The sequence below is a fragment of the Choloepus didactylus genome, chromosome 2 (genome assembly GCF_015220235.1).
Source record: "Choloepus didactylus isolate mChoDid1 chromosome 2, mChoDid1.pri, whole genome shotgun sequence".
Lineage (NCBI taxonomy): Eukaryota > Metazoa > Chordata > Mammalia > Pilosa > Megalonychidae > Choloepus > Choloepus didactylus.
This window is the reverse complement of record NC_051308.1, coordinates 189,863,078-189,884,724: the sequence shown is the minus strand read 5'-3', so window position 1 is coordinate 189,884,724 and position 21,647 is coordinate 189,863,078. Positions and strand designations below refer to the sequence as shown.

Below are 21,647 nucleotides of genomic sequence, written 5' to 3'. Positions count from 1 at the left end.
GCCTTGTAAGATGACATGAGGATTTTTTTAAAAAGTGATAGGTAAGGTGGCAAGCACAGGGCGTGGTACTCTATTCATCCTGGTTTTGTTTCCACCTCTATCACACTCTCTCTGAATCTCAAGATTCACTTCAGGATAATGATATTTGTCTCACAGGATTATTTTAAGGATTAAATGGGAAAATATACCTGAAAGTGTTATAAACTGTAAATTCTTCTTAATTAATTCTTTAGCTTATTCACTCAATCAACAAAAATTTCCTGTTAAAGAATCAGTGTTAAGTGAGGTGGATGTTTATAAAGATGAATCAGATACAGAACTATCCCTAAGAAGCTTTCATTCTTGAATTACTGCTCACGCCCCCAGAAAAACGTAATATGAGGCAAAAACTAAAAGTACTTTAGTATGGTAGCATGTTAATCATGTTCAGAAAACAAGAGATACCTTCCTGAGGGGGTCCTCAGTCAAGGACCCCTGGAGGAGCTGACATTTAAGAAGCCACCTGGCAGAAGGGCGGGAGATCACGGATAAGGGGGTGCAGGTGGAAGGCACAGCGTGAGCAAAGCACAGTGTTCGGGAAGCGTGAGGAAGGTCAGGGAAGCTTCAGGTGGTTCAGGAGACTGTTTTGTGGGGGGCTCTAAGGGGCTTGCAGTTGATAAGTTGCAAAGACGGCACCATGGGTTGAGCTCTGTCCCCCCAAAAGAGACAAGTTCAGGACTTAGTCCCTGATCCTGTGAATGTGACATTACTTGGAAATAGAGTTTTTGAAGATATGATTGGTTATAATGTGGACAAACAATTAGTGTGGGTCCTAATCCAGTATGACTGCTGTCCTTATAAGAAGGGGAGAGTTGGACACAGGAGAGAGGAGAAGTTCATATGAAGATGGAGGCAGGTGCAACTATCAGCCAAGGAGTGCAAAGAATTGCTGGCAGACACCAGAAGCTGGCAGAGTGAAGGAAGGATTCTCTTCTACAGATTTAGAGGGAGCATGGCCCTGCCAACACCTTGATTTTGGATTTCTAGACTTCAGAACTGTGAGACCATAAATTTATGTGTTTCTTTCTTTTTTTTTTTTTTTTTAAAGCTACACAGTTTGTGGTACTTTGTTAGGGCAGCCCTAGAAAACTAAGGCAGATGGGTTGGGACCCATTTATGGAGGAGTTTAGACTTTTAATTTTATAGACAATAGGGAGCCACTGAAGGTCTTTGAGCAGGAGAGTGATGTCAGAGCCAGTTTTCTTGAAGATGAATACCGCAGTAATGTACAGGGAATTTTGGAGTGAGGAGAAATGGAGGTCCACTTGGAGTTTATTATGATAGTTTCAGAAAAAGATGAGGCCCTGAAAAGGGTCAAAGGCAGTGAGAATGAAGGAGAGAAGCTTGGTGTTACAGAGGAAATATAATCGCATTTGAGTGACTGTGGGGTGGGGGGTGGGGATGGGGAGGGGTGAGTAGAGGTGAAGGAGCAGACTTGAAGGTCCCTGTGGCCTTAGGTGAGGTGAAAAGCCTCAGGGAAGGTTCAAGAATGAGCTGATTTAGGAAGGAAGATCATGTTGTCTATATGTAAAAAGAAGAAAAAAATTAATTTACCAGAACTCCAGGGGTCAGGGGAAGGCAGACCAGCCTTTTTTGTGGGGCAACATTTTCGGCACTATTTATATTTTGGGCCCCAAATCCTTTGCAGTGGGGGCTGTCCTGTGTATTGTAGGATGTTTAGCAGCATCCGTGGCCTCTACTCTCTAGATGCCAGTCACACGTCCATACCCTCCCCCACCCATCCTACCCAACTTGTGACAACCAAAAATGTCTCTGGACGTTGCCAGATGTCCCCTGAGGGGCAAAATCACTCCCCCAGCTGAGAAACACTGTTGCAGGGGGAGGAGGTCTGCTCCCTGTGAGAGAAGCTGTGGAATTGGTCATGGGAAACCTGAGCTACCCTCCTCGTGGGTCCCCGTGGACCTGTGTCACAAACCCTTGGCTGTGGACAGAGAGGGAAGGAGATGGCCAGCATGTTGGTGGCAAGAGGTGGGCTCCAGATGTGCCATGCTGGATCTGTCCAAAGGGTGTCCAGACGTAACACCCCCATGATACTCCACACTGTCGATGAAAATGTTAGGAACTGTCAGTCTTGTGAAAAAAAGGAGAAAGAGCAGAGTTTTTCAAATGGGTCAGCAGAGGGGTAGAGCTGGGGTCAGAGGACTCAGGAGTCAAAACAAAGGGAAGCAAGAGAAAGAAAAACACAGAAATCAGGGCCTTGAGGGGCTTTCCAGGACCCAGAACTGGCATTCACTTCTGGTCATGTATCTAAATCTCTCTGGAAAGAGAGGCAATAAGAACTGGGGACCTTATTAAAGTCTCCACATTTAAATTCAATATATATTTTTCAAAATTAAAATTTATTCATTAGAATTTCCCATACTTTTGAGATTAGTAATGATACTATTGGCCGATCTTGCTAAGGAAAGTATCTAAATATTTCCAAAGACATCTAGACAGCTGTACATTCTTGGGCAAGTTACTTAACTTTTCTGGGTCCCCATTTCTTCAACTGCAAAATAGAGGTAAGAATTCCCATCTCAGAATTGCACAAAATAGGTGTTCAATGATTATCTGTCTGTCTGTCTATCTATCTATCTGTCTGTCTATCATCTGTTACATAGATGAGACAAAGAAAGTACTGGCCCTGTGTGATGTTTACTTCTTCACAGCAGGCTGGAACCATTGGCCCAAAACCCACTGGTGCCAAACTCAAATTTTTAATCCAATTGCTTTAAAAGTAGCCCAAATAAGCCATTTTTAGCCACTTAGAGCTGACCGGCTTTGCATACCCTGCAAAACTTTACCCACCATTTGTTAGCCATAGATAAGACAGACCGTGGGACTATAAACTACCCCAAGCCCTTCTGCTCTTTGGGAGCTCTTTGACCCAGAGACTCCCCACCAGGCTGCTGAGCAACATCATTAGATATATAATCCCCTTTCCAATCCCCCACTTCCCTAGGAGTTTCCTCTGCCCTGCTCCCCTTCTGCATGGTCCCTTGCACAGTTGTCTCTGGAAGGTCTCTCGCTGAGAGGAACTGCCCCTCCCAGGCAGACCTGGCCAAGAGCTGCCCAAATAAAGCTTGTGTGTTACTGCCATCTAGTGGCCAACCCTGAAACCCTCGAATTGACACCACCATCTATTAATTTCATTTAATTTATTAATTTTTCTGGAAGAGTAAGTTATTATTTGCAGATGTCCTACTATCAGTACAGATGTGTAGCTCTTACTGATATTATAATTCTAGAAAGTGCTTCTGGAGATGCCCATTTAAGACCTCTGATCCCCTAAAGATATGCAGGATCTTAATGAAACTCAATATCTGAATCAAAAGTGGAAAGTCCATTCAATTAACCACATTTCTCAGGCTTCCAGATGTCTGGAAAGCATGTTGTAGAACTTCCCTCTAACTGTGAGCATTTTCTATATTTTGTCTAACTGCTTAATGGCTGAGCTGATGCACCAGTATTCGCCTTGTTTCAGAGTGCAAAACCGTTTGGTCTGAGCTCAGAAGTTCCAAGAGCCACTCAAAAATACCAAGAAGTCTAGAACTGCATCTTGTTTTAGCTTTTGCCCCATCTGAAAATACGATCTCTGTACTAAACTGGTATTGGTTAAATCTTCTCCTTGCCTCAGCCAAATGGATATTGTTTTTCAAAAATTTTAAAGGACAGTGGCCTTTAATGCCTGGGATTTTAGGGTGTTTGGCTAATCAATACCTAGTCACTAATTAACCACATCTGAATGAGAATCTGGCGAATTCTGTTAATTCCAAACATCAGATAGCACTTACGAGTCCTGGCCTGTAGACATTTTTTACCCGAAACTCCCTGAATAAATTGTTTTATCCTTCTAAGTAATAGGATAGTAGCTTCTGGATGAGATGTTCGCTGTTGCTTTCTTCATCTTGTCTTTGATGGTTTGTCTGCCTGGGGTAACCGTGCAAGAAAAGGTGAACCGGTGAGTTGGCCACATGTCTCTGCAAATTTGCACAGAGAAATCACCTGGTGGGGAATTAGGATGCTTTAATGTTTGCAGCAGGCTATTTTAAGATGCAATGTAAACCTCTTTTTGTGTTATTACTAATTCAGTGAAGGAGTATAGGACAGTGGAAAGAGCATGCACTTGGAGGCAGGCCTGTGTGCAAATCACAACTCTACTACTAAAGAGCTGGGTTATCTGGAGTAAATCGCTTAATCTCTTTGAGCCTCCATTTCCCTATCTGTAAAATGAGATTAATAATGTCTTTTCTGTAAGAGGTAATGAAGATGAAATAAGATTCTGGGTAGAAAATGTTTTAGGCTTCTACTAGGCATTTAATAAATAGTAGTTCTCTTGAGCGATGCCAGACATTTAATTTAACTTCTATTTCATTATCTGTAAAAGAGAAATCATAAGAATACCTGTTTCATAGTGCTGTTGGGAGGATGAAATTAGATAATGTGTGTGAAAGCATTTTGGAAAAGGCAAGGGGCTGCAGAAATGTTGGCTTATTTCATTCTAGAAATGAGCTTACCTTTTACCATGGAGTAATGGAGGGCAGTGATATTTTTATATGTACATTGTATTTTACCCCTTCCATTTCCTTCAATTTTCCAACCTGGCCGATGCTTTTCTATATCTTAACAGCAAGTACTTTGCTATGCTTAAACAAGCCCTATTTCACCTTTGTGACTATTGAAGATTTTATATAGTTAATTTATTCAAATTCTAGTTGGATAATTCAATTTTGAATCATTATTGCTTTTAAATGTTGGGGCAAGAGAGGTTTCCTTTAAGTAAAAGCTCAGAAGGGGAAAAAGCATTTTTTAACAGCAGTTAATTTGTAAATTGTATTTAAAGCAAATGCAATTTTGAAAAATCAGAAAATTCATAACTAATAATTAGAAGATAAAGGCAACAGATCTGTGGTAAAGGAATGCTCTGCTGAGATACTCAATTATAAAAGCTTATCGCTATAATCCTTTCTGAAAATGAACAAAGAGTCTTGATGTTTGATGAACTTATCAAACAAGACAGACCAGTGAAGAGGCACATTTGCAGGCAAGGCAAAGAAGAACCGATTAAATACTTTAAAAAGTGCTGAAGTAGGAAATCACGAGGTCTTTGTGTCTAATGCCAATCAGTGTGTCTGACACTGGCTTTGAAAGTGGAAAGCTAGATGCTGAAATAAATTTGCTGGGTTCAAATGCTGCCACCAGCATTTACTAGTTGTATTATCTTAGGTAATTTATTTAACTTATATCAGCTTCATTTTCCTCACCTATAGAATGGGAGTGGGGATAGTAAGAGCACTTACTCCTGGGTGGTTATAAGAAGTAAATACATGGAAAGTATTAGAACCATGCCTACCACGTAGTAAGCATTCAATGAAAGTTTCTACTGGTGGTCTTGTTGTATTGTTTTTGTCATCTTTTGGTATATCCAGTCTCTCTGATGGTTGACAAGAACCAGACAGAACAAATTTATAATGTGCCAATTGGCATGGCTCTTCCAGGTCAGTTGGAGAGTTCAAACTTTTAAAATTTAATAACAGCATTCTTTTTTTTTCCCCTAAATAAAATCTTACATGAACCCCAGTATTGAAAACAGATGGCATACATTTTAATGAGATACATTTATTTTATAAGCTCATGCTTAATGTTTGCTTATTAGATATTCTTATTAGAAAAAAAGATTGTTCAAGAAAAATTTTAAGCCAGTCATTACGAAAGAAAGTTATAAACTTCAGCATCAAAAATCAATTTATCTCTATGACATATTTGATAAAACAATGCAATTTAGTATGCATGTTTCTTCTAAAAACTTTAACATTTTTCAATCCTTTTAATTTATGGAGACTTGTTTTATGACCGAGACTATGATATGTATTGGTGAATATTCCATGTTCATCAAAAATGTGAATTCTGCTGTTATTGGGTGTAGTTCTACATATCAATTGTCAAGTTGGTTGTTAGTGCTGTTCAAGTCTTCAATATCATTTAGCTGAATTTTCACCTCTTTGTTCTATCAATTACTGAGAGAGGGGTGTTGAAAACTTCAACTACATTTGTGGATTTGTCTATTTATTCTTTCAGTTCTATCAGTTTTTGCTTCATGTATTTTGAAGTTCTGTTATTAAGTGTATATATAAACATTTATGATTGTTGATGTCCTCTTGATGATTTGCCCCTTTATCATCATGCGAGGCTGTTACTATCCCTGGCAGTAGTCTTTGTTCTGCAGTCTATTTTGTCTATTAATAACATAGCTACTCTTGTTTTTTTATGATTAATGTTTGCATGATGAATCTTTTCCAATATTTTCTTTTAACTTATCTGACTATATTTTAAAGTATGCATCATGTAGATAGCACATGGATGAATTTAGCTTTATTAACTAGTCTAACAATTTTTGTCTTTTAATCACAGTATTTAGACCATTTACATTTAATGTAATTATTGCTAAGTTTGAGTTTGCATCTACCATCTTTGCTTTCTTTTGTCCCATCTGTTCTGTTTTCAATTTTTCTCCTTTCTGTCATCATTAATATTTAGTGTTTTTTTCTAATTCCACATTGTTTTTTTAAGTATACTACTTATTTTTTGTGTGTGTTACTCTACAATTTAAAATATGAATATAAATCTTTAACTTATCATAGCCTACATTCAAATAATATCATACAACTTCTGATATCTTTTTTCTTTTGCCTGAATAACTTTGACATTTCTTGTCATGTAAGTCTATTGGCAATTAATTCTCTCAGCTTCTATTGGTCTGAAAAAGTCTTTAATTTCCCTATATTTTGAAGGATAGCCTGTTGAATATAAATTCTAAGTGGATAGTTTTTATTTTCCTCGCACTTTAAACATTTCATTATCTCCTGGCTTGCATAGACTCTGAAGGGAAATCTGCTTTATTCCACTTTATGTGTCAGGATTTTTTTTCTTTGACTGTTTTTAAGATTTTTCTTTATCCTTGATTTTTATCAGTTTGATGATGATATGCCTTGATATAATTCTGTGGGTTTATCATTTTCCTCAAATTTGGAAAAATGTCTTACCATTATTAATACAAATATGCTTTCTGCCCCATATTCTCTCTCTCCCCTCACTTTCTGATGTATTACAATTATAGATATGTTAGACTGCTTACTATTGTCCCAGAAGTCACTGAAGCTCTGTTCTTTAATTTTTTGGCAATCTTTTTTCTCTCTGTGTTTCGTTTTGGATAGTCTATCACTATATCTTTATGTTCACTAATCTTTTCTTCTGCAGTTTCTAATCTGTTCTTATGCTCCTCTGGTGAATTTTTCATTTCAGTTATTATACTTTTCAGCTTTAGAGATTTCATTTGATTCTTTTTTACATCTCTTATTCTTTACTCATCATGTTCATGGTTACTCTTAAATACTTGAACATATTTACAATAACTCTTTTTAGGTTCTTGCTTCCTACTTCTATCATTTCTATCTCATAGACCTTTATAATTAGGAAGGACTTAGCATCAAGTTTAATCTTCTCATGGTACAGATAATGAAACTGAGGCCTAGAGAGGGAACGGGTGCATTCAGTAAGAAACATGCCACTCTACTGAGCAATCGATAAATATTGGCCAATTAATCCTCATTACCTTCTTCTAAAATTGTTGTTGCTTATCCCCACTTACCTATGAGAGAACTGAGGAACATAGAGTGAACAATGAAATTTGATGTGTTCAAAGTCACCCATCTAGCTAGTGGTACAATCAGATCTTCTACTTCCCAGATCAGTATTATTACCACCATTACCACTACCTCCATCCTCACACACTAAAATAGATCTCTTCAAAAATAAGCACTCCTTTTATAAGCAAGAAAAATATTCAATTTGTAGTCATTAAGGGACCTGAAGATTTCCTTATCCTTTTCCATCCAACATTTCCACTTGTGAAAAAGAATGAACAATATCCCTTAGGGGGGGTTAAATAAACATGAATAAGGACCTCAACCTCAAACATAAAGGATAACTATGTAAATTGTTTTTATTTATTTTTAATAGCTTATATAGGCAGTGAACACTAAAGATGTTTAAATCATTAGCCTACTTCTAATTTTATTGCCTTAGTAAGAATCAGAATATGTTTACCAAAGTATTCTGGACATGTGAATATTTTTGATAGTTGTCCAGATAACTGCAAATCAGTATATATTCAGTCTACATGAATTTTTAATTGATATAAAGAATTGGAATAGTGGATGTGACGCAAAAGTGAGTCATATGAATATGGAGACTTTTTCAGGGCAAGTCATCTTTATCTTTATTTCAAGTAGCATTTAAAATGGACTTTAGAGTGAGAGCAACCTGTGTTTAAAAGCTGGCTTCACCGATTAGTGGCTATAGAACTTGGACAAGTTACTTAATCCTTCAAGCTTCAATTTTCTCATATATATATATATATACACACATATATATACACACACACATATATATAATAGAGTTATTGTAAGGAGTTAAAAGAGGTCATATAAAGTACTTAGCACAATCCCTGACACATGGTAAGCTGTCAGAAGATAATTTTTATTTTTATGTCTATTTCCCTTTTGGGGGACTCTTTCATGGTACATCTTTGAATGCTGCTAAATGCATAGGATTTGAAGTCAAACGGCCTTGGTTTGAAATTTGGCTTTGCTACTTCTATCTGTATAAACTTAAGCAAGCTAGTTCATCTCTCTGTGAATCTATTTCACACATCTATAAAATAGGGTTAATTATTCCTATCCCACAGGGTTCTTGTGAAGTTTAAATGATACAATATAAGATTAAATGAGATAATATATTCATACAAGAAACTTTACTGATTGTTTATCCCATGCCAGGTACTGTGCTCAGTACTAGAATACAACTGCAGGCAATGTAGTTACAAACCCTGTCTTCTAGAACTTACAGTCTATGGATGGAAATAAAGGGTGAAAAACTATGTACTTGGCATAATGGTAACATATGAAAGGCTGGTCAAGGAAAGGCATTTGGGGGAAATGAGACTTAGCTGAACCCTAGAGAATCAGCCAGATGAATGAGTTGAGATTTGTTTTCTATGTGAAGGAAAATGTCATTATGCAAACATTGTAAGAAAGCTTGGCACATGCTCAGAACTAAAAGTTCTACACTTGGCACACAGTAACTACATTTCTTATTCATTCATTCATTTATTTGTTTATTCATTCAGTGGTCCAGGTATGGTGATTGGTGTTAGGGAGTGAACTAAACAGATTAAGTCCCTATCCTCATTGAACTTACAGTTAGTGATGGAGTCAGGCAATAAACGTGAGCAAATACTATGAAGAACACAAATTGGGCCCTTTGATAGAGGATAGGCTAAAGTTGGGCTGGTTAGAGATGGTTTCCCTGAGGAGGTGACATTTGAGCTTAAATGTGAAGGATGGTAAGAAGAAGGTGTGTGAAGAGCAGGGGGATGTTTTCCAGATGGTGAGATCATCATGTGCTAAGACTGTAGGACAGGTCTGTCATGTTCATGGAACTGAAGGGTGGGAAGCATGTGAGAGCAGGGGGTTGTGCCATGAGAGGACGTGAACGAGGTGGACAGAGGAGCGACCACAGAGTGCTTTGGGTGTCATGACGAGGAATGTGGATTTTGGTCTAGGCATGGTCAGAACAAAAAACAAAGCACTGGAAGGTCTGTTATAGGAGTGATATTATCTGACTTGTAATTTAAAGAAAACATCCTAGTTGCTGTGCAGAGAAAGGACTGGAGGAAAGTGGAGTGGAAGGTCTCAGCCCATGGAAGGACATCACAGTTATCGGGATGAGAAAGTGCTGCCTTGAATTAGGATGGTGGCAGGGGAGACAGGCAGGAAGGAAGAAGTTTGAGGTGCATTTTGAAGGTAAAACCGACAGAAATTTCCAATAGATTGGGTATGGGGGTGAAGAAAGGAATTAAAGAGAATTGTTAGATATCTGGTTTGAGCATCGGAGGGATGTGGTAGTTCCACTCACTGATGATGATAAAATTAAGAGAGGAGTGGCTAAAAGGAGACAATTAAGAGTTTAGATTTAGACCCATTAAGTTTTCCATGCATCAGAGGCAACTAAGTGGAGATATAAAATGGGCAGTTGGATAAACAAAACAGGATTTCAGAGGCCCCTCTGAAGGTCTGTACTTAGGAGACATTAGCATAGAAGGTATAGGAAGCCAAAGAAATGGATGAGCTCCTGGATGGGCAGAAGCAGAAAGAGAAAAAAAGAGAGGCAAGACTCACCCTGAGGAATCCCCATATTGAGAGATGTTAAGGAGGACTGGTCCCAGAAGCAGAAGGAGAGCAAGGAAGTGTGGTGCTGAGGAAGTCCAAGAGAGGAAAAATTTCAAAAAGGAAATAGTGGTTAACAGAGGGCAAGTGAGATAAAGCCAGAAAACTTTCCACTGGATTTAGCAACATGGACATCCAGAGAGATGGAGCACTTTCAAAATCAAATGTAAAATACCTGTTTCATGATGTAATTTCCATGTAACTGAATGGGACTGCTCGATAATATCTAATTAGTGACAGCCTTGAATACAAGCTGAACCCATATATTAGGATGATCCCTTGGTAGTCATCAGGGTTAGGCCTTCTGAGCTTCTAGCCTAGGATTTGTAGCTAATTAATAATTTTATTTTCTAAATTAGTGAAGTGGTCATACTCTGGGGTCAAGCATTTGGCTTTGCAGGTTGCATATTCAATTCTAGGTTTTAGGTCCTTTGCCAAATAAGCCACGCAATTGAAAAAGGTAGACAGTAAGGCAGTCACTAGCCCACAGCCTTATATATAGTAGGCATTCCAATATATTTTTTATGAAGATGGAGAGGTTTGATAAGCGTGTATGGGGTTAAGAAGGTCAGGGAGAAGAAACTATAGATGTATTGCAGGCATTAAGCTTGGAGCTTTACATACAGGATCTCACTCCATATTCAAAATAGTCTTGCAAGTTTTTATTGTCCCGCTTTTTTAACTACAAGAAAATTGAAGTTTAGTAAGTGGTAGAATCTAGATTCAAATGCATGTTTGGTCATCTCTAAAACCCCTTCCTTTATACCAATTGTTTCCTCAACATAGTCTTATAGATGTTGTATTAAAAAAAAAAAATAAAAGATCTGTGTTCAAAAACTGGGGGAAAAGCTGAATTAAGCAAATTTAGAATGCAGGACTTCTCCAAGCCTTTATTATATTTTTGGACATCTTTAATCTCCAAGAGTAGCAAATTACATGCAGTTTATCCAAATGTATTAGACCATGGAACTTTTCTTCTCTTCCTAGTACTTCATGGAGTGCACCTTGTAAAACTCTGCACTAATGTCATATTGACTTGTGCTCATTCTACAGACAAAAAAACTAAAACCCAGATAATTTAAGGCAATTTGCTCATAGTAAGATACAATGTTAAAATCAAGCTAAAGACAAGAATCGAAGACTCCTGAATCCCAGTGCTCTATATTAAATGTCTGACTGATTGAGTAGATTTTCTGTAGCTGAGAGATGCTTTAGAAATATTTGCTAAGATTTACTAAGCCACAGATTTATTAATGGATCCTTAAGTAATTGAAAAATTGATACAGCTCTTTTGGAAAGCCATTTGACAATATGTGTCATAAGCTTTAAAATCACTCCTATCCTTTAACTCAGTCATCTCATATTCAGGGCATATCTTTAGTAAATAACTTAGAATGCAGAAAAGCTGGGGCTCAATAATATAATTGTTCAATACAAGGGGATTAGAACAATGTGTAGCCATTACAAATAGTTTACATTACTGCTATAATCTTAAATGGAAAAATTAGGATACAACATGCAATATTCAGTTTGACCTCAACTATGTTATGAAAATAAAGAATAGAAGAAAATATAATAAAATGTTCATGGTAGTAGAATTTGGGGAAATTTTTTTTCCTTTTTCTATCTTTTCTATGTTCTCTTTAATGATAATGTTTTACTTTATAATCAGCAAAACATGAGTCACATTTGAAAATTCACTGGAATAATAAGAGAAAATATTGGTCATATTGATATTGGTAAAAAGTTGGAGCCCCGTAATGACTCAATGAATGGTCCAGGCATACCTTCTGCATTCTTGCCTCAGTGATAGTATTATTGTATGTGTCTCTGTCTAGACATCATGTCACAAAGCTTTTAAAACTCCAGCAACACGGCACTGCTCTAAGCTTTTGCTTCCATCCATTAATGCTGTTTCCCTTCATTTTGACATGGTAATTCAGTCTCATGGGCTTATAATGACATTAACTTGACAATCTATATTGAAATACAGAACAATTGCTGGAGTCATTTTATGCCCCCAAACCCTCACCTATTCCCTTCTCCTACCATTTGATGGTTAGAGCTCTTCTCTTCCTCCATGTCCTTACACTTCTAACGTTTATTATTAGTGTATCAATGGAATATAGACCAAATCTTGAGCCACTTTAATGTCTAGATACCAGGATTATTTAATTGGATTCTAAATAAATGCTCTTGACTCCATGACACGGCTGGCAAAGTGTGGGCCCACGAGGTAATTCAGCACAGCTGCTCCCTCACCCTGCCGGGCTGGGCCCCAGGATGGGGTGCCAGGGGCCTGGGTCCCTTCACCAAAGTTGAATCCCCACCCCCGCCCCCCACCCTACTCCCCACGTACACGCTCAGGCAGAGAGGGGAGGCAGGGCTGGAGGCGGCCTCTGACAAGCCCCTGGGTCCCACTGTGTCCAGCGAGCCACAATTCTTTCCATCTTTGATGCTCGCCAGTCCTTTTCCTTCTTACTCTAGAAATATAAATGTCTGAGCAATGTCACTGCCTATTTCCCAGAAATCCATTCATTTCTAACCCTTCCTTGCTCCCTTCCTACCTCCCTTCACTGTAGCTTTCCCTCCTTCCAGCCTGCCTTCCTTCTTTCCAGCCTTCCTTCCTTCTTTCCTTCCTTCCTTCTAGCTTTCTTTCCTCCCTTTCTCCCTCCCTCCCTTCCTCCCTTTCTCCCTCCCTCCCTTCCTTCCTTACTTCCTTCCAGCCTCCCTTCCTTCCTTCATTCTTGCTTTCTTTACTTCCTTCCATAAATATTTATTGATCACCTTCCATGTGTTGGGCACCATGTTAGGTGCTGGGATTTCAGTAGCAAACATACAGACAGTACCTGCCTTCACAGAGCTTACAGTGTGATGGCGAAGACAGAAATTATCCAAATACTGTAAACGTGATAGTTAAGCATTAGAAGAAGATGTGCAGAGATTTACTAAAGCATAGGAAGTGAGGGATCTAACCAGTCTGGGGATCGAGGAATGTTTTCCTAAGGAACTGATGTTTAGGATGAGACCAAAAGTTGCCTAGTAGTTAAGCAAGTGAAGAATTGATAATTTGATTCATCTAGGGTTGCTTTTATAGGTAGGTGTGATTGAAGGAATAGGGGAGACCATTTAGGATATAGTAAAGAATTGTAAAAGATGATCGTGGAATAAAAACTGATTATAAAGGGAAACAAAGATAGGAAAGTTCATCATAGGGAGAAAGCATGTTGTTAAGAGAACAGAGTCCCAAGCAAGTCAAAGAAAAGCCCTTTGGGAATCACCCCAGGAAGTCCTGAAGGTCTTTTCAAGGGATTTTCAAGGCCAAAATAATTTTCATAATAATACTAAGACATTTGTCTTTTTCTCTGTGTTTAAGTTTGCATGGATCATGCAACGGCAGTGATGATAAGACTGCAGGGGCTTTGGCACAAACCAAGGCAGTGGCACCAAACTCACAGGAAAAGTAAAAGTTTTGCTTAAGAAAGTCCTTCTTGAAACAGTAAAAATGGTTAGTTTTATTAAATCTCAATCCTTGAGTACAATTCTTTTAAATATTCCTTGTGGCAGAATGAGAAGAATACATAAAGAATTTTTGCTGCATACTGAGATATGATAATTGTCTTGAGAAAAAGCAATTGTTTGAGTTTTAAGTCAAAGTTGCCACTTTTTCATGGAAAACCATTTTTTTTAGAATTTTTCTTATTTTAGTTAAAAAAATAATCATACCACCAACTGAAGAAGTAACTTTGTTTTTCAGTGAGATGAGGAAAAACTAAAAAGCAGAAAGCCAAAAGAAAAAAGGAATTTTTTTATTCATCTGTGTAAACATATCCACTAAGGCAAATGCAATCCAGGGCTAAGGCTCTCGCTGCAAGGGGGTGGTTAGTACCTCCTGATTTCTGCAGGTTCTAAGGCCAAAAAAATAAAAACCTCTGCAAGTCCAACAAGGGTTTTGCAGACTTGGGGTGTGTGTGGAGGGGAGGGGGGTGCATTTTAGTAAAATAAAGAGTTACTGGGTTTAAAAAGCAAGTGATGCTGTCACAGCACATACTGAAAGTTGCATAACTAGGTGGCTTTGATGGCCGCTCATTTGGACTGGGTGGCTGCACAGTTTCATGACACAGCCAACGGACACACGGATACACACACACGTGCATGAGCAAACATGTCAGGAGCGGGAGTGGAACAGAGCAGCGGCCAGAGCTCACCGCTGCCCTGATGGTGGCACAGGGAGGGTGGCGGTCCCCACACATCCTCGTCCTGTTGCCAGTGACAAGGTAGCGAACACCACCTGGGGTAGGGCAGGTAAGCGGGCCAGGCAAGGCTCCCGGGTGCCCCCACACCCCTGCCTGAGGCATGCAGACACTGACGGCACTTCTTGGACATTTCCTGGAGAGTGGAGGGAGTAGGCTGGTTTCCTTCCCTTCGAAGGAGCCAATTCCTCCTCCCTGTCTCCCTCTCCCTGGAGCCCTTTGGGGCTCCCAGGCTGTTCTGGGGGGCACTGAGGAGTAGAGTCTCTGCCTTCCCCACCTGGAGCCTCCTCTGCCCTTGAATCCATGACACGGCTGGCAAAGTGTGGGCCTGCGAGGTAATTCGGCACAGCTGCCCCCTCATGCTGCCTGGCTGGGCCCCAGGATGGGGTGCCAGGGGCCTGGGTCCCTTCACCAAAGTAGAATCTCCAACCCCACCCCCCACCTCACTCCCCACATACACGCTCAGGCAGAGAGGGGAGGCAGGGCTGGAGGCGGCCTCTGACAAGCCCCTGGGTCCCACTGTGCCCAGCCAGCCACAATTCTTTCCATCTTTGATGCGCGCCAGTCCTTTTCCTTCTTACTCTAGAAAGGGACTCTTGGAAGGCCCCAGGGGCAGTGGAGCCTGCTCATTAAGGGCAGGTAGCCTTCCCAGGCCCAGTGCCTGGAAGGGAAGGAGGAAGGGAGGGGAGGTGTAGAGGAAACGAGTGACCTAGAGCCTAGAGCCCGGAGCTGGAGCAGGCAGCGGGCAGCCAGGGGCGCGGTGCATCACAGGGGGTGCCGGGGAAGGTGAGGCCAGGCAGGAGCCAAGCGCTGGTGTGGAGGCCTCAGGAACAGCAGGAGGGAGAGGGGAGAAGCCGGGCCCCTCGCCGGCTCCCTTTACAGACATTAGGTTTTCAGAAAGAGCCCTTCAGAAAGAGCCAAGGATTCGGGCGTGGCTCCCAGGATCTGGCCGCCCGCATCTGCCTGGCTCTCTGGTCTGGGCACTGGGAGCAGGGCCAGCTGGTCAGGCTGCGGCCCCCTGCTACTTGAAGGTGAACTGGAGCAACTTGAAGGATGCTTTCCACTGCTTCTCTCCTTCGCCTGATACTTCCTCTTCTCCTGCTCCGCCTTGATCTCCTCCTCGAAGCAGCTGGACTCACTGATGGCCTGGACCTTGGCCTCAAAGAAGCTTTGGCCTCTTTGAGGCCCTCAGTGGAGAAATCGATCTTGGAGAGGCTGGCCAGCACATGGAGCCCGCTGTCCTTGTGCAGCTCCCCAGCTGCTGCCCTGTGGAAAATCAGGAGGAACTCCCAGAAACTGAGCTTGCTGTCAAAGTCCTTCTCTACCTCCTTGATCATGCTTTTCAGGTGCAGGTTGGTTTGGGGAGCCCCAAGTATCTCCATCATAAAGCTTCAGCTCCATCAGGTCGATGCAGCCATCCTGCCCAGTATCATACTGCTTGCACATCTCCATGTCCTTGATCTGCTCCTGGAGAACTCTTTGAACTCGGTGGAGGTGTTGAAGATGCTGCCATGGGGTGACTGGGGCTCGCCGATGGCCTGGTTGAGGTCCACGTGCCTCAGCAGCTTGGCACTCAGTTCGCTGTCCACGCTGCCCAGCACCTCTGTCGCCTCATCGGGTGTGCCTGCCACGTGGGTCAGCCTGGGCTGCTCCAGGGCCTCGCCACCACCCTCACCCTCCATCTACAGCCGTCAGATCAGCTTGGAGGCCAGCTCATCTGTGGCCGTGGTGGCCCGCGCAGCACTCGTCTTGGCTGAGCCCCTGCTCTCTGTGACATGCACCACCTCTGGAAAAACCATTGTTACATGACACAATAACTGCTAGAGAAACTGCGTTATTCAGGCTTAAAAATTTAGCAGACATTGTCTTAAAAATGAACAAAGTGAGCCTATTACTTCAAGGAAAACAAATAACAGCTTTTGTTACCAATGATAAAATTTGAGCTTTCAAAAGAAAATTTAAAGTCTGGGAAACATATCTACCACCAAGTGCTTGATAAGATTGCTGGTGATATTAACGAATTTTTTTTATATTCTTTTGTGAAATGTGTCAATATTTGAAAGATATGCATAACTTCATGAAGCGTTATTTTCCAAATCACCATGGCCTTATGTTACAAAAATCATGAATAGGACAAGAACCTTTCAAAGTGTAGGTGGACCAATGGATTTTAACTTATGATGAACCGATAAATACTTTTTGATTTTGAATACTATGAATATTGATAAATATAACCCACTTAAACAAAAGCTCTTTGGGGTCTGCAATAATTTATAAGAAAGTGTAAAAGGGTCCTGAGAATCAGTGTTAAAGATGAACATCATTTTCCTGACTCTACCCTCGTTCTGCTTGCGGTTTCAGCCTAGGGGTCATCACTAATCAATACTGCACAATTAGCAAGAGATTTGAAGTCTACCCACCCCCCACTTATTTTTTTCCTACTCAAGGAAGATAATTGTGTCATTCCTTATAGGGGAGGCTGCCTGGCTCTCAGAGGTGGTGGCAATTCTGGTAGTTATTACCCAACTTCCTCTTTGCCTACTGGTCCCACCAGGCTTTGAAGAGGTGTGAAAAGAGGCTAAGGCCGGGGCCAGAGAAGTTGTAGTTTGTCCACCTATCCTTGAATTACCTTGGGCACATTTTTTAACCTCTGAGGAGGCAGCATGGGGTAATAGAGCATGACCTTGGAGACATACAAGTTTTTTCCTTGTATCTGTTACCTCAGGCAAAGTTCTCACCCTCACATTTCTATTTTCTGATTTGTAAAAGGAGGAGGCAGCAGCTGAATGAGAGGCAGGAAATGAGCATTACCTTCAAACCAACTAGTTCAAATCTTGCCTCTGGCACACCTGGCTTACTACTTCAGTGGTTACTCAGTTTTTATGAATCTCAGCTTTCTTCAGTACAAAATAGGGCCAATAATACTTGCCTCCTCAAATCATTGTACAGGTTAAATGAGATAATGTAATGTCTTAACATTTAGTAATAAAAGCCAATCTTTAATAAATACTTCATAAGTGTTAGGCAGCTTTTCAAGCACTTCAGTATATTGTCAATAACCCTAATAGGTAATGTTATTATTAACACACTTTTACAGATGGAGAAGATGTAGTACAGAGATGATAACTACATTGCTCAAGTTTTCAAAGCCAGTAAGTGGTTAAGATTCAAACTCAGTCTTCTGACCTCCCCATGTTCTTATACATTGAGCTTTCTGCTACTCTGGCTATTCAAAATATATTCATCCTCCTCAGTACTTCTCTCTCTAAAGTTAGAATAATTTGGTTCCCATGGAATTGTTATAGAATTAAAAGAAATGATTTATATAACCCCCTTAACACCATACCTACATATAGTAGGAGCAATAACTGTTCATTCATCATTTCTTACAAACTGCTTTTACTGGAAGGAAAATACGCACAGATTTCTTTTTTCTTACACTTGCTATCTCAAAATTGATGCAATGGTTTTCCTCTCTTTAGGAGAGTAAGCCGGGCTGATCAAAGTTTCACCCCCACCGCAGTTCCCTGCCAGCTGAGCAACTGGTCGGAGTGGACAGGTTGTTTTCCATGCCAGAACATGAAGGTAAGACATTTATGGTCCATTTCTGGACATTTTATGTTTTATTTGGGTATTAGGCATTCAAACAGAGATAACCAGTAGGGTTTATAAGTCCAGAGGTCTGGGGAAAAATTAGGTGTTTGGAAGTCACGGTCACATAGATGGTGGAATTTATTTCTGCATCTTCTGATATTGTTTGCAAGGCCTTACTGGGTAAGGCTGCAAGAAATATGTATGTTATGGCTCATATGCTGGAAAGTGCTGGATCTGAGCACATTTATCCCACTGCCTTCTACTGAGGGCCATCCAGAGGAGACTAATGGCTTAGTACAAAAGGCCAAGCTGCCCATGACCTGCAGGGAGCTGAGATAAACCAGAGAAGGGTGTTCCCAAGGATTCTCCTTTCAGGGATTGAAAGGGCAGTCACACCCAATGGACAGAACTGTGTCTATTTTGCTTATCTAAGTGGCCTTGAATGGTCCAAAATGGCCCCTCAACCTAGCTGCATAATAATGGACAGGGGACATTGCAAGCACTCCTATCTGGTAGAGAGGAGTATTTTATCATGACTTGGTTCAGAATCCCTTGCTCACACTGATAATAAAAGAGAAGACTTACTTTTATTCTGTTTTAGCATTGTTTTAAACTTTTCTACAGATAACACATGCCCGTATTGAATGCACCTAGGGTGGGATGCTCCCCAGTTCCCATTTCCCACACCTTGGCATGCTGTGGCCTGGACTGTATCTATTGGCACTTCATCATTAAGGCCAGGTGTTTAAGTTCTGATTCTGCAGTTTAAATCCTGGATTTGTCCCTTATTTTATATATTACCTTAGGCATGTTTTTATCCTCTCTGTGCCTCAGTTTCCTCATCTATAAAATGGAGGTAGGAATAGTACCCACCTCATAGAGTTATTATGAGTGTTAGATGCGTAATGTATGTGTTTTGGTTTCCCAGCTTTAAACAAATACCATACAATAGGGTGGCCTAAACAATGGGATGTATTGGCTCATGGTTTTGAGTCTAGGAGAAGTCCAGCATTGAGGCATCAGCCAGGTGATGCTTTCTTCTGGGAGACTGTAGAATTCTGGGGTTGGCTGCTGGCGATCCTTGGGGTTCCTTGGCTATTCTGTTACGTGGCAATGCACATAGTGGCATCTTCTCCTTTGTCTCCTGGTGTATTAGTTAGGGTTCTCTAGGGAAACAGAATCAATGAGAGGTGTCTCTGATTATCAAATTATAAAAGCGACTCACGCAACTGTGGGTATGCACGAGTCCAAATTCTGTAGAGCCATCAACAAACTGTCAACTCCAAGGAAGAAGTCTGATGAACTCCTTAGGAAATGCTTTACTGGGCAGCCGAAGAAGAAGCAAATGTCCTCTATCTGTCTTGCTTATAAGTCTTCAACTGATTAATTGGATTAAATCCAGCCAATTGCATTCCCTCATTGTGAAAGGCACGCCCTTTGGTGAGTCATCAGTCACAGCTGCAGTCAATTGACTGATGATTTAATAAACCAGCCTCAAACCTCCTCACAGCAATTGTTAGGCCAGTGTTTGCTTGACCAGACAGCTGGGTCACCTGGCCAGGTTGACACATGAACCTAACCATCACACCTGGGTTCCATTGACTTCCAGCTTCTGGTTGCTCCCTGTGGCTTCTCTTCCTGTGTCCATTTTTTTTTGCTTATAAGGACTTCAGCCATATTGGATTAAGGCCCACCCTCCTTCAGTTTGGGCTCATCTTAACTACAACATCTTCAAAGTTCCTGTTTACAAACAGGTTCACATCTGCAGGACGAGGGGTTGGTACCTGAACATGCCTTTTGTGGGGTACATGATTCAATACCCAACAGAATGCAAAGTACATTTTGTGGCATCTGACACATATATTGTAAGTGCTCAGTAAACATCAGCTGTTTTTATAATTACTATCTATGTCCTTCTCTCCAATACCACTCCTGTTGTCTTGGATCAAACCCTGGGCTCTTGCAGAGTCTGCTGATGGTCATCCTTCCTCCAGACTCACCCCATATTTAGAGGTACCCTGTGCATATTTGATGAGTTATGAATCTCAGCTTTCTTCAGTACAAAATAGGGCCAGTTAGTGGTGGAATCATGATCTAAACCTGGTTTATTCAATTTCAAAGCCTGGAATTTGTTATTCTGCCTCTCCCATCTCTGAGAAATGCCAAAGCATCCTACGCTGTCTCTGTTTAAAAGCATATAGCCCTCAAATTCTTATTTTGTTCTGACATCCTAAACTATGTTTGTCTCATGAGTTGTGATTTAGCAGACAGCACAGGTGAATGACTTATGGTTAAAACCAGAATTGAATTGCTTCCTTTTTGACTCAAAGAGACATGTGTCTTTAAAGTAATACTTAAAATAATTAAACTTTGTTAATGATTTAGGTTAAAGACCAACCCCATTTCTTTTTATTAATAGCGCTTCCTCTCAAAATCATCCAAAGATGTGCATTTCTGGAAAGAAACATTATCTACTAGTTAGAAAATAAAATTGTCTTGATACCAACCACAACCTGGAGAAGTCTCTAAGGGTGTGCCTGCACCAACCTTTCTGAACCGTATCTTCATTATCTGATAGATACCTAGAAAATAGGGAGACAGTGAGAATGAATCTCAAGTCTTGCATGATTGTTTCAAGAATAGGAACCACGGGAATAATGACAATGGCATTGATAGTCACCATTTAAAAAATACTTTCTATGGCCTAGGCACTGTGCTTATGCTTTAAATGAATTTTCTTGTCTGACTTTCACAGCCGACCCTAAGTAATAAATTTGTTTAGGTCACCCATTGAGATAGTGGTAGAGCCTAGATTTAAAACTTAGTCAGTCTTATTCCAAAAGCTTGTGTTCTACAAGAATGAAGATAATGATGATGATGATGATAACTATTATTATTTAGTGTATACCAGGAACCAGGCAAAGTGGCTGTTTCTTTACATGTACTATCATTAATTCTCAGAGCCTCTCAAATATATTCCCATTTTACAGGTGAGAAAAATGAGGGTCAGAGAGGTTAAGTAATTTATCCGGTGACATATATACTGTAAAGGGCAGAACCAGAATTATAACCCAATTTAAAATGAGAATTATTATAGCACTTAATCTCAGACTTGTGAGGATTAAACGAGAAGAAGAATGCAAAGTGTCTGGCCAATAGTAAGCACTCAATAAATGGTAGCTACCATTACCGTTGTCATCATGTGAGTAACTGTAGGTTTTAAAAATCTGATAAACTTTTTCATGAGTGAGAAAAAGAATGGGCCCTATGTTGGTACACTCATCACTCCTTCACTGCACTGTGGGACAGGGGTATGGGTAGGAAATGAAAATGTTCTGATATTCTCATATTGGTCATAAATTATCATCTCTTCCCACAGAGTTTGCAAAGTTCTTATCATCATCATTAGCTGAAAGGCAGGAAGTCAAATGGAGAAGTTGTATCTTCAACTCTCCTCATCCCTTTGAGAATG

General features: G+C 40.5%; 1 protein-coding gene and 1 pseudogene across 1 annotated transcript in view; one reads left to right on the top strand and one right to left on the bottom strand.

Annotated features, from left to right (window-relative positions):
* Positions 1–3,827: 3,827 nt before the first annotated feature.
* Positions 3,828–21,647, top strand: part of C8A (complement C8 alpha chain) — a 61,418-nt gene continuing 43,598 nt past the window's right edge. The window contains exons 1-2 of the mRNA XM_037827106.1: positions 3,828–4,003; positions 18,064–18,166. Coding sequence (XP_037683034.1) covers positions 3,927–4,003; positions 18,064–18,166 — 180 coding nt within the window. The 5' untranslated portion in view covers positions 3,828–3,926. The remainder of the gene's footprint in view (positions 4,004–18,063; positions 18,167–21,647) is intronic.
* On the bottom strand, positions 15,603–16,380 carry LOC119528180 (annotated as a pseudogene).